General features: G+C 38.4%; 2 protein-coding genes across 2 annotated transcripts; both read left to right on the top strand.

Annotated features, from left to right (window-relative positions):
• Positions 1-1659: 1659 nt before the first annotated feature.
• Positions 1660-2980, top strand: LOC145498521 (C-type lectin domain family 4 member C-like). The gene is made up of 2 exons (XM_081478440.1): positions 1660-1834; positions 2580-2980. Exons 1-2 carry the CDS (start codon positions 1660-1662, stop codon positions 2978-2980), a joined length of 576 nt encoding a protein of 191 aa, XP_081334566.1.
• Positions 2981-6633: 3653 nt separating this feature from the next.
• On the top strand, positions 6634-10940 carry LOC145497833 (cholesterol 7-desaturase nvd-like). Its single transcript, XM_081477699.1, has 4 exons — positions 6634-7476; positions 8453-8698; positions 9331-9504; positions 10705-10940. Exons 1-4 carry the CDS (start codon positions 6688-6690, stop codon positions 10864-10866), a joined length of 1371 nt encoding a protein of 456 aa, XP_081333825.1. The 5' UTR covers positions 6634-6687; the 3' UTR covers positions 10867-10940.
• The last annotated feature ends 1885 nt before the right edge of the window (positions 10941-12825 follow it).

Below are 12825 nucleotides of genomic sequence, written 5' to 3'. Positions count from 1 at the left end.
ATTTCCAGGAGTACCCCCTCCCCCTTCCCGACTGTAGCTACAACTAAGAGCCATTCAAGAACAAGAAATAATTGCTCCTGGATAGGTCAGCTTTAAGAAGCGCATTTCAATCTACTGTCACTACTTTAAACCTGTAATCGGTTTAAGTAAATTGCGAAATGTTGAACATTTGCGCAAGAGCAGTGAAAGCGTGACTGGGCTGCTCGTACGGTTGTGTGACAACTTTTACTGAGTCTCGAATATCAGCCACGCAGCATGGTTGCCAATATGATAAAAACAGATTCCTGAGGCCCCTGATTCTTACAGCAGAAAGCTTGGGCTCTTTAAGGCAATGTGGAGTGGTATTGAGGGGAATCGACGGCTTTTAGGTATGTTTTCTGTAACATTTTCGGATTAAATTAGTCGTATTAATATTTTGTTTATTTGTTTGGGGTCAGAACGTTTCACTTCTTGTTTCCATTTTATATAGGCGAAATTTATTTGGGACTTGCCACTACACTTTTAAACTTACACTTTTGTGACCTCGGTTTGATTTTGTTGTTGTACCGGTAATACATTGCCGAATTAACCTCTCGACTTCTTGAACTTGAACGGAGGTCGGCTGTTTGCCAAATTAGAATAAGGGCGCGATTTTGATTTGCTTCAAGATATTTCAACTCGACTAATTTACAGTCCTTTAACGTCCTTAATGCTAAACAACATTCCAAGTTGACCTATTATTGTGTCATTACGAACTTAAAGCGTTTTGGTGAACCGAAAACATTAAGGTTACAGGAAATCTCTTGCGTCTGTCGTGAAAACCATTCAGAGTGTTGTTTACATTAAGGAAATACACGCGATGACAGACTAGACATGACGGCGGACAGGAAATTAAACAAAGTTAACGCGCAATGTTTCGAAAACGTCTAAAAACAGTTTCTATGTAGTGGACATTATGTTTCTACTGATAGCAGTGAATTGACGGGATTTTAATGAATGATGGCCTTTTACTTTCGCCGTTGAAACTGATTTGTCTCTTGTTCGTGTATAATTATTGTGTTATTTGCGCCCAACACATTGACATAGATTTTCGTTTTTCTCGAAGGGAAATACTGCGAGTTCGAGCATGAAACTTGGCATGATATATGTTTAATAATGATATTTCTAGGCTGTAAAGTAAAATAATCGGAAAGTGAGGTACCAGATGCATTTTTATGCTGTTAAACATGACCTATATTTTGCCGTTATTTTTCAGACGCTTCATAGGTGTTTTTAAAATGGTTCGGAAAACCACTATATCAACATCTCTGAGATTAGTTTAAAACGAGGAATAAATTAGAGTGGTTGTTCCACATTTCTGTGAAGTTTGAAGTCAATTGAATGTATTTTAAGACCTTACCAGCGCTTCGTCCTCGAACCTTATTTCGGTCATTTTATTACACGAAAAACCGCACTTTGACCGCGCTTTCAAATTTTCGCGAATTTCTGAAAAATAAGAATTCGCTGGAACCTTGAAATATGATTTTTAGAATTAGGTCACGTAAGGGTATCTTTGGGCAAAATATGAGCGATTTGCCAAATGGGTCGTTGACCGGCGGTTCTCGATCCTAACAGTCAGCTATTCTTAACTGGCTAAATACGATAGAAATAAAAATCGAAGCACTATCACATGTTGACAAAATGTTTGGACTTTGGAACAGAGAAGTAGACTTTTATCTTCTCAACCATCTGTTGATCTTAGCAAAACAACACATTTACTCCTGTCGAAATAAAGGATTTCCTCCGTCATTAAAGATCTTTCTCGCAAAAGTTTCCTCAGTATATCAAATCGAAACGGTTATTTCCGATTCTAATGGCAAGCGAACATTTCATGACGCCAAGTGGAAGAAATTTATTACAAATAATTGTATTTAGGCCGGCAGCCTAAAAGATGTAACAATTGACGTGGTTTTATTAATATATTAGTAAGTATTTTTGGTATATTAGTATTTTCCTTACAAGTAGTGTTATTAGTAACAGTGTTTCTTGTTTGTTTGTTTGTTTGTTTGTTTGTTTGTTTGTTTTTTTTTTCATCTATACTAGCGTTAGTCCATGTAGTTTCTTCTAAAAAAAAGTAAAAATTAGCGTAGTTTTTATTCATTAATATAAATAGTTAGTAAGTATTTTGGGTGTATTAGTATTTTCCTCTTAAGTAGTCTCATTAGAAATAGTATTCCTCGTTTTTTTTTTTTTTTTTTTCCATCTGTACTCACGTTAGTTTATTTAGTTTTTCTTTCTTTTATCTGCAAATGTAATTTCAATTGTTATTGTCACTCTTATTTGTAAACTTATATAAATATCAATAAAATACAAAAATAAATAAATAAATAAATGGCCAATTCCCTGCTTGGGATCTGCTTGCGGGGAATATAATCATGGTAGTTGTATTCATTATCTTGGGCTGAATATTCGTTTTAGATGAAGGTAACTACCATGATTTCGTGCAGGCGCGTCGACTCCTAGAGGGACCTGGCCATTAGCACCTCGAGCGCAAAATCGAATCATTGCGGTTAATTCTTACCAGTAGGCCTCAAGTAATTATACTTGTATATTTTTTCTAGGAACTGGCGATAAATGTTTTGCTAATTCCTGCTACGAGTTTGTTAAAACGGGCAAAAGCTGGGCCGAGAACCAAGACAGCTGTAAAGCCAAAGGAGGCGATCTAGTTTCCATGGAAACAGAAGACGAATGGCAGTACGTCAATAGTGAGATTCAACAAATCACCGTTCCTGGAGACGAATGGCACATAGGTTTGAAGAAACAGGGAACCTGGCAGTGGGTTAGTGGAAAGCCACTGACCATTGAGAAATGGCAAAGGTACGAGCCGTCTGGTGATGGAAATCTCGGTGCCATGTCCAAAAATTACCCACCAGGAACTCAAGGACTTTTTGATGATCTTAATGGCCTACCTCCCAGACCTTTCATTTGTGAACTGCCCAGAGGCAGGATCACAAGACCATAACGGTCAATTGGGGTTCTAAGAAATAAACTTTCGGTTGCTGTATAAAATCTCCTCGAATTTTTTTTTTTACTCGAATTTTTTCAGCTTAAGTTTGGATGCCTATCATTGTAGAGCTTTTGTATCATTATTTTTATCTATCGATTTCCAATTCTGGCTGATTTTCACTGCGTTTCTACGGACGGAAAAAATGACAAATTGAAAGCTTAGGCTTGAGAAAGAAGATTTTCTTATCCTGACAGAAACAAAAACACACCAAACGGCACAAATATGACAGTGTATGAATTATACTTGATGGTGATAGACAAACCTTGTCATAACATTGTGCTTATTTTTTGCTTACACCAAACCGCTTAGGCGATTGACAATTAACCAGTCTGGTCAGTTGTAGAATGTAAAAGACTGATCGCGATTGTTTATCTGAAGAAAGGGCAGAGCAAATCGGCTTAACTTTGTAGAATTTTTTTTTTTCCACCAGACATGGACTTCGTTTATTTTACTTGATCATCACTCGTAGCTATGGTAACGGTGACTTGATAAGCAGAGTCTACAGGCGGCACCCGGCTAGTTTACAGGTGCGCCAAGAAAACGAAATAACAAGCGATAAGAGATTATTCTCGATGCCTCGTATATATCCCGATAAATAGACACCAAATAACTGCACATTGTGACCGTCTTACGCTCCTAACACGGCTAGACTTGTGAGGCTAACATATATGGTTGTTATTCAGAAGCAAAGCCGCCAGCACCACTGGGTGCAACAGCTGTACCACTAACGGAAACAACTCTACCACAACGGTCTACCACCGTACCATCGGCGTAATCGTGCATTTCACTCAAGTAGTTTAAAAGGAGACCACAGAGCTGGGAATGGCGACTGCCACAAGCGCAGACAAGTGGTTTTCTGTTGCACGATATTAAAAGCGAGGAAATATGGGTTTTCCAAAAGATTACAAAGAGAATGTACCTAGACCTCAGTAAGAGAGCGTATTAAATGACATCCCTACTTAGTTTCTTTATATGGTAATTATAATCAGTAATTGAACCGCAATTTGATGTTGTTTGACAGAAAGAATATTGCGCTTGTAAGAGGCGCACAAGAAAATCACAGAAGGAAGAAAAGCCGGCAGGGCAAGCAAGATATTAACTTGGGCAGGCATCTAGGTATTTGAATCAATGGCTCCTCAGGCAACCTCATGGTATGTTTTAAATATTTGATTAAGTTGTGTCCCTTGCCTCTCTTGCAACTAATGAGCGTCGACCGAATTGGAATGCAATTTAGGTGAGCGTCTCTAGAGCAATAATTAAAAGGCTCCTGATCGAATCATAACATTTTGCTTAGAAAATAATGTAAGCCTTTGGTGTACCTTTGCAGAAAATGCTAATGTTTTCCTATACCTTAGTTTGTTTCATTAAGTAAACATAGTAAACCAGTTAGGAATCTATTAAAGTTTTACTAAAATCTTTGGACACTTCAAGATAACCGTCAAAATTATGAAAGAACCTCGAACAGTAGTGTGTGAAAGTTATTTACTCTCATCAGTGGAGGATCTAGGGGAGGTGCCCCGGAGACCCGGTCTGATAACTTATAATTGTCCAGTAAATGGTTGAAAAACTCCATACAACTATTTCATTATAATTGTTATCAACAAAAATGAAATTACATGTTCGCTTGTAACTGGAACTCTGTGCTGCCATATATCCTTTATCTAATAACTGACATAGCAAGAGAAAATTGGATTCTATTTTGAAACGAGCATTTAAGAAAAACTGGAACAGGTGAACAACTATCTATCGTTAGGACTATAATCATGCATGTCGCTTTTTAGACTTTAAAGCCCTTTTCTTTCCAGCTGAGTTTTCTTTCGCGCATTTCGTCTTCGTAAGTGAAGTCAAGAGAGGTGTATTTCGATCAAGGATTGAGCGAAACGATGGAAAAACAACCTTGATAGTTCGACTCTACAGACGCCATTTTGAATTATATTGATCTCTCCGTGTACTCAGACAAAAATGTCTGCCTCTGTCCCCCCCCCCCTTCCCTCCCCTCCCCCCCGCTCAGAAATATGAACAGAAAACAATCGCACGACTTTGGAGACAAAACCATACCTAGGAGGGGAAGTAGGGAAAAATAAAGTAATTGTCTAACAGATCAAAAATGGAGTGATGAGTGAGTGAATTATGGGTCCATACCAAAACTTCATTGCACTAAGGTCATACATACCATGAGGTAATTACCAACAGACAAAAACAGTGAAAAATTCATAATGCACTCTCAAGTAGACGTCTCTCAAATATTGTTTTCACGAGTTCTCCTGCGTTCTGTTACATCTACATCTACATTTAATAATTGATAACGCTTTCGCATCCAGTCAATATAAGGTAAAAAAAGATAAATAAATATTGAAAATGAATAAATTAATTGTAAAACGCTATAAAAACTAAATTCGTTACCTCGCACGCGAATATTTTCAATTCCCGCTGAAGATAGATTCTCATTAATTCAAACCGGGTCATAGGGAGCTTTTCGCAGCGGAACGGAAGGCAGCCGCTTGATTCACAGTAGACTCTTTGCTTTTCATGAATCTCACGCTTTATATTATTTGAACTTGAAATATTTTACCGGTTACGATGACGAATACATCATCCTGGAGTTATGCTGAGAATGGATTTGGTAAATGATTCAACCACTGTTTTTTCCTAGTTTGCTGTCGTCGATTTCTTAGTTAAATTAATTAGCCATCGTCAGTGATAACCACTCTTCCCTTTTACGCTATTTGAACCTCACTGTGCTCATCAATAATCGCTCAAGCGAACGGTTTAGAGTTAATTCACGGAGCAAACATAAACGACTCTTCCCGCATAAATTATCCACCGTTTGCGAGTATAATTGTCTTCGAACAATGGTTTGGCCCGATCATGTAGAAATCTTTTATATTAAACACTTGTGGGATTAAGAGATTAAACCGCACTCGCGCTAAAACAAGGCTAACACAATTGTTTACGTTCAAAATAATATATTTTTGACAACAAACAGTCAAAGTTACATTAACTAAAAAAGTCAACAAATTGGTTTCATGTAATGACATGAATGATCAACCTAGTAATGTACAGAGGTGAAAATATGTTGCACAAATGAATAAATCTTTAATTACTATTATTATGCAATGAATCATCTCCGACTTCATTGTTTAAAATTCTTCAGTGCAACAGCATACTACAAGCCACCTTAAGGTAGCGAAAAACGAGTGGTTTGCCGAATCTACTCAGTATCAGACCCTTGTTTGCACATATACCACAAATCTTTTCATCTTATCAATCCTGAGAAAACTAGATAAATAAAATAAATATTGGGGCAATGCCACAACCACGCTATAGCATATTCTACATAATTTTTTAAAACTGTTGTCACCTACATAGTCACCTACAAAATGTTTTATAACAGAAGGAAAACCACACGAAGTTCGGGTGTCCGTAATGAATCAACCACTTTGTAGAGGATAGTAACATACACTTATCTTTTTCAAATGTGTTGCTCTAGAAAGATAAGTCACATCATTTGTACACAAGCAAGTGGCAATTTTAGCAGCTTGATTGTATTTTTATTCAAATTTAATTTCAGCCAATCAGATGGCATCATTTGCGCTGGACTGAACAAGTGTATCTCATTTTCCTTCTTGCGCTATACTTTACGAAATACGTATTAGACAAGAATGGCGTCCTATAAACCTCTCTGCTTATTTACTTTCTTAGCTGTGGTTGCAGCTGCATCGTCAATACTCTTGAAATTACATGATGTATCGCTCTCAGCTTGGGGAACTGTCTTGCCACTATTTGCTACCACGGTGCGAAACTTGCATCGCTTCTCCTGGCTACTGGCATCATGTTTTTTGCCATTCGGTTACCTAATGTTGAAACTTTGGAAGTTATTCTTTACTCCTTTACAATTGCAGCGAAAACTCCACGAGATCGGGTATATGTCGAAAGGAAATCCGTCATTAAAAGACGTCGCTAACGAATATCGAAAGCGACGGAAGTGCGGCGATATTCCACCTGTGTACCCAAATGGATGGTTCCGTGCACTCGATTCGCATGAACTTGCGGTGGGTGATGTTAAGTACATTTCCGTGTTAGGAGAGCATCTTGCGGTGTTTAGAGGAACTGATGGTGCAGCGTATGTTGTCGATGCGTATTGCCCGCATCTAGGAGCTAATTTAGGAATTGGAGGACAGGTTGTTGGGAACTGTCTACAGTGCCCATTCCACGGCTGGCTTTACCGAGGAGAGGACGGAAAATGCGTTGAAGTTCCTTACTGTGAAAAAGTTCCCGATTTTGCAAAAACAAAGGCGTGGCCATGCGTGGAGAAGAATTGTAATATCTACATTTGGTATCATGCAGAAGAAATCGAACCAACCTGGATGCCTGATGACATCGAGGAGATCGAGAATGGGACTTGGACATATCGCGGTTATACAGAGCACACTATAAATGCACACATTGAGGTAAACTAGTTTATGTCTTAACATTCAGACCGTATGGCTTTTTATTGACTTGTGTTTGTTAGAATATCAGCCTTTTATAGTAAAGGTTCCTTAACAAACGTAAAAGTCGGTGAAGATGATCTCTTTTATGAAGACCTGTTATGTCACTATCTATAAACTGCCGGACTTGCTCTTTCTAAATTGAGCACCTGGGCCGGGTTGTTCAAAGCCCGATAAAAACTAACCCAGGATAAGCCAGAATTTTGATTTCAGTTTTGTAACTTTTCCATGAGGTTTTCTGTTTATATTGTTTGTCCTTCTGTTTTGGGTTAGAATAATGGCGAACTAAGCAAAACATAAACAGTGAAAAAGATTTTTATACAATAAAAATGAATAATTCAGTTAACCTTCGTTTTAATCGTTTCACTCTGGTCTAGTGGAAGCCACGCACCGGCAGTACGTTTCGTTTCGGTTTGCAATGATAAGAGCTAGTTGTCGTTCACATACGCGCAACGATTCTTAAAATTAATGATTTATTATTGTCACTGTTCATATAATCTTAACAAAGGGATAGAGTACGCTCATTAATGTAATTTAGTTTATGGATTCTCGAGCAACAATAGCAAATAATAGAAAATAAGCCAAAACAGCGTTCAGTAGTCGCAGCGGTGCGTTAATAATTTAGTAAGGGATAATGACTTGTTTCGTTTGGCATCAAATATTGCTATGGCAACTGTGCTTTTCCTGTGCTTTAGCTATTGTTTTTGAGAACATTTTGGTGAGCGAAAAAACAGTTTTGCATGTAATTACTTAAATTAAACCAAGGAACTGAACTGGTGTGAGGTTCCCCGAGGGAAATCACATTTTCTGTAAAATGCGTGGGTGGTTGTTTAACCGCTATTTTGAAAACAATATAATAATGTTCTCGATTTTAATGAGAGGTTTTATTTTTCCTTTTCTCATTTTATCCTACATTTAATTATAACAACCAATCAAGGAGATTCCAGAGAATGGATCAGATATAAACCACCTTGATCATCTTCATGGCCCGCCGATTGCCTCGGGTACCGACCTAAGATACAGCTTCTCCAGTTGGTGGCAGTTTGCAAAACACAAGTGGTTTGCCAAGTGGAAACCCCTAGAGAATGATGAAAAGCATGTTGGATACCTCAAGTTGACGCATGTCTTGTCAATCTTTGGATACGTAATACCATGTACAGACTTCCATGTAACAGCCAGGCAGGTCTGTATTATATTCTGATTTGTATACCTATTTTCTGATCCATCAGCTGATAAGTAACATCGCTATTGAACTAGCTAGATACAAATCTTTAATAATTTGTGAAACATCACCTCACCCTCCCCTCCCCGTAGCCTTTGTACGCCGAGAATGAACTTTGGATTTACTTTATTGACATTTTTGAAATTCAGACCCGAGTTACTCGAAAGCTGGATAACGGTATCCACCGGATAGATCAGTATCTAGCAGATGGCGTGTCTTTTTTTTTTTAAATACTTACGCACTGGATGTATAGTAGCGATTTATCCGGTGGATAGCGTTTTCCAGCCTTCGAACAAACGGGCCTGCGGTCCACTTGCGAGCCTGCCGAGCAAATCAAGATGCAAACGTAAACGTGAGAATAATATACAACGACATTTGATATATTAAACACATAAATTTCTACTATTTATATGTTACTGTATCCATAATATACAGTCTATTATTGTTTGTTGCTGCTTGTTTATGAAAAATGTTTCGCCTTTTAGTCATTTAACCGAATGGCAAAATTAATGTATAATTAGAGCAATAAGTTTGTTTTTAACTTTCTTCTTTTATATATACATGCGCCATTTCTCTTTTTTGTTCTTTTATAGACCGGGCCAGGTCTTGTGTTTATGAAATGGAGTTGTATTTTTGGTGACGGAATCTTCCTTCAGTCAGTAACTCCTAGAGAACCTCTTTTACAAACCATGCGCCATTCAATGTATGCAGCCTGGTCTGTCCCTACAATCGTCGCCAAGTTTTTACTCTACGCAGAGGCACTTCAGGTATCTGCCTTAATCGATCAAAATTACGATACTAAATAAGTTTGCATCTATACATCAGGACATGTTATTTGCTGCACGCTAATTTTGGAAAGCAGCCCTAACCCTAACCCGTAACCCCTTAGAAAAGGTCCTATTAGGAAGCTAAAAGAAGGTTAGAACTGAAATTGCAATTGAGTTTTCTCAATGTCCACATTTTGGCCACTAAATAAGAAGTATAATTACAACCTTATTTCAGCAGGGCTAAAACAGCAAGGAAGTGAGATGCTTCCCGGAAACTAGCTATACATTGTTAATCATAGGTAAATTAAAGTCTGCATACGAGCCAAGTGGTCTATCAGGCCGGAGCTTATCCCGGTTTCAGTAGCATGAAGCGACTAGGATTATTTCTACTCCACCCTAAATGTGATGCTTTTACATCGAGGGGGTATTCCCAGCAATTCATTGGCCGGTACCCATATTCATTATACATTAAACATCTGGGTGCAGAGAGGCATTGTGAGAGTAAAGTGTGTTGCTCAAGAACACAACACAATGTCCCCTACCAGGGCTCGAACCAGGATTGATCGATCCTGAGACGAGAACACTAACCATGAGACAACTGCCCCTCAGTCCGCAAACTTGATATTCATCAGTAATAATGATTATATTTAGCTCTTATTAACCGAGCTTGAGGTCTGTATGGGAGAATCTTGACCGAGGTCGTGAGTACAGACCGAACGCAGTGAGGTCTGTACACACGACCGAGGTCAAGACTCTCCCATATATACAGACCGACTTAGCTCGGTTAATAAGATGTTTATTACATGGCAAAGAAGAAAACTTTAAATCGTTTAATGTAACTGGTCTGCTAACATTTTGCTTGCGAACGGCGATGAGCTTAACTTAAACCTGCCGAAATTTGCTCGTCCTCTTTACTTTTTTTTTTGTCATCAGGCTTTTTGGCACTTCCATAAATAATTGAGAAGAAAATTTAAAAAAATGGTGAACATTTTTGTATTTGAGTTTGCTACTTTTTTAACGCAAATTCAAACCGGTCTAGATGCCGGTCTAGATGGGAAAATCTAGACCGCGGTCAATATCGATCTCAGCCAATCAGATTCGTGAATTCGGTAGTTCCCAGTCCTTGTGAGACACAGCCATGTAATGCCCATTAATAACTCATGTCCATTTGTGAACTAGATTAGTTTGTTTCATTTCTAGGTTGAACGTGACGTTATGATTTGGAACCACAAGACTTATGTGTCAAGGCCGTTGCTGGTAAAGGAGGATGAGTTAATTAAAAAGCACCGGAGATGGTACTCACAATTCTTCTCTGAGAATAGTCCCCGTCTATCAATGAAGAAAGAAAACTTAGACTGGTGATTGCGTAACCTTGGCAAATGTACTTTTGTTCTTTTGCTCCTCGACCTAATTCAGCTACAATTGGATGGCACATGTTTTACAAACCAATTAATTCTTAATTCAAATGTTAGTAGTTTGCAAGGTCAACAAATAAAATGTTTACTCAGTTCTTTCGGATGCTTTTATGTGAAGTTAAATATTGCTAACGCAAGAGATAACAAGATCATATACAGTAATTATCAACATTGCGTGTAATTTGTGCTTATAACAATAATTAATTTTTGGAATTTGACAAGGCTAAGTAAGGACTTTCACATTGTAGCTGCAATGAGTACGATCTACAGTGAATCTACCTTGGATATATTACATCAGACGCTGGCTTTGATGAAGGGAATAGTAATGTATAATTTGCAAGGGATAATATGGTCCCTCTTCTCATAGTTAATAGAGAGGACTGGTTATGAAGCTCGGCAAACATCAAAACATGTTTGTTTTGTTTAGAATTTGAAGAGAAGATTTCCCAGGACTGTTAGATCATGTTTTCTTCATACTTTTTAACTTTAAATGATATGGCTGCACTGCAACCTCCAGCAGTAACGACTGACACCGTCACTTACAGGTCAACTTGACAGCGTGAACCACAAGAGAATAAGTATTTTTACACAATCCTGAATCTTGACTCTCAAATCTAGAATTGTCAGCTTAAACAACTTTTCAGAGTAGTTTGTTTTTAACCTACTAAGCCTATCACATACACGAACGGATTACAAATTAGCAATTCTTATTGTAGAGTTTGAAGGCTGAATAGGCCATATTCGTATTCTCGGTATTGGACTGGAACTAGCTTGTAACCGAGGCTAATGCGGGGAGTTTTTTCAAATGCAAATGACGTTAATCTGTTTTTAATGATATTCCCCAGCATGAGCCTCTATTGCAAGCTAGTTCCAGTCCAATACCGAGAAAACGAATATGGTCTATTAAATTACGTCATTGTAATGCTTGTTTTGTGTGATAAATGTTCATTACGTTAAATCAAGAGAGGATACCAACATCTCGTCATAAAGCGAGGGAATCGCAACCAGCTGTACGCAAAAGAAGAAGAACAACTTGAAAGGCATACAGAAAGTGTCTTGTATAATTATTGATCTTATCAGTTTTTTAGGTCATTCTTTTTGGCCAACAAGCAATGCGATAATGTTGATGCTCAGTTATATTTGCTTCACTGAACGAGCTTTCATGAGCGATTACATAGATAAGCACAGTACCTGTTTTCGGTAGCTTTCAGATTTTTATGATGTACCAGAACTATCCTTAGACGTGGCCAAATAAGGTTTATTGCATTCCTGTTGTTGAAAACTTTGAAGCTAGACTGAGCAAACGTCTATCAACTGCCTCAAAGGTCAAACATTTCACTAATTTCGTCGTTCATGCATGGGTGTGAGAGAACTTAAAGGGTAAATCGCGGAGTTACTCCATTCCTCTTGCAAGGAATTGTCGTCCCTCTCGCAGGATGGTTTGAATAGCGAACATAAAATTTAAATAAAAATAAAATAAACAGAAATTTGCAGTGGCACATTCTTGGTAGTTCGTTGCAACAAGATATATCTAAATTGTGCTGCGTTTAATTAATATCTCTTAGTCATGACCTCATCCGACCACATGACATTACATTCTCGTCCCCAGAGCTCACGATCCTTCTGGCCTGCGGCAGGGATCGAGATCTCTGGCCGGACCAGGTTTTCTGAGCATGCGCAGAGTATTCGTTTCGTATTCTCAGCCAATCGGATTTGCCAGATTTGTCCGTGAATCGCGGACTTCCGGTGTTGGACCAGCCCAGAGCTCTCGATCCCTGCCGCAGGCCAGAGGGATCGTGGACTCTGGGGACGAGAATGATAACATTATTATAGGACAGGGTCATGAACTGCGCATGTGCGACATTTCGTTCGAAACTTGAAAAGTTCAGGCAGAATTTCTCAAGTT

The sequence above is a fragment of the Orbicella franksi genome, chromosome 9 (genome assembly GCF_964199315.1).
Source record: "Orbicella franksi chromosome 9, jaOrbFran1.1, whole genome shotgun sequence".
Classification (NCBI taxonomy): Eukaryota; Metazoa; Cnidaria; class Anthozoa; order Scleractinia; family Merulinidae; genus Orbicella; species Orbicella franksi.
The sequence above is the reverse complement of the archived record's forward strand: the minus strand, read 5'-3'. Positions and strand labels throughout refer to the sequence as shown.

What these genes read in the sequence shown, in the direction of transcription:
- LOC145498521 (XM_081478440.1), top strand. Translation starts at nt 1,660, where the DNA reads ATGTTTGGACTTTGGAACAGAGAAGTAGACTTTTATCTTCTCAACCAT. An exon ending in GGTTATTTCCGATTCTAATG is followed by an intron (nt 1,835 to 2,579) that starts GCAAGCGAACAT and finishes TATTTTTTCTAG; the next exon opens with GAACTGGCGATAAATGTTTT.
- LOC145497833 (XM_081477699.1), top strand. Translation starts at nt 6,688, where the DNA reads ATGGCGTCCTATAAACCTCTCTGCTTATTTACTTTCTTAGCTGTGGTT. An exon ending in CTATAAATGCACACATTGAG is followed by an intron (nt 7,477 to 8,452) that starts GTAAACTAGTTT and finishes CAACCAATCAAG; the next exon opens with GAGATTCCAGAGAATGGATC. An exon ending in TCTACGCAGAGGCACTTCAG is followed by an intron (nt 9,505 to 10,704) that starts GTATCTGCCTTA and finishes TTTCATTTCTAG; the next exon opens with GTTGAACGTGACGTTATGAT.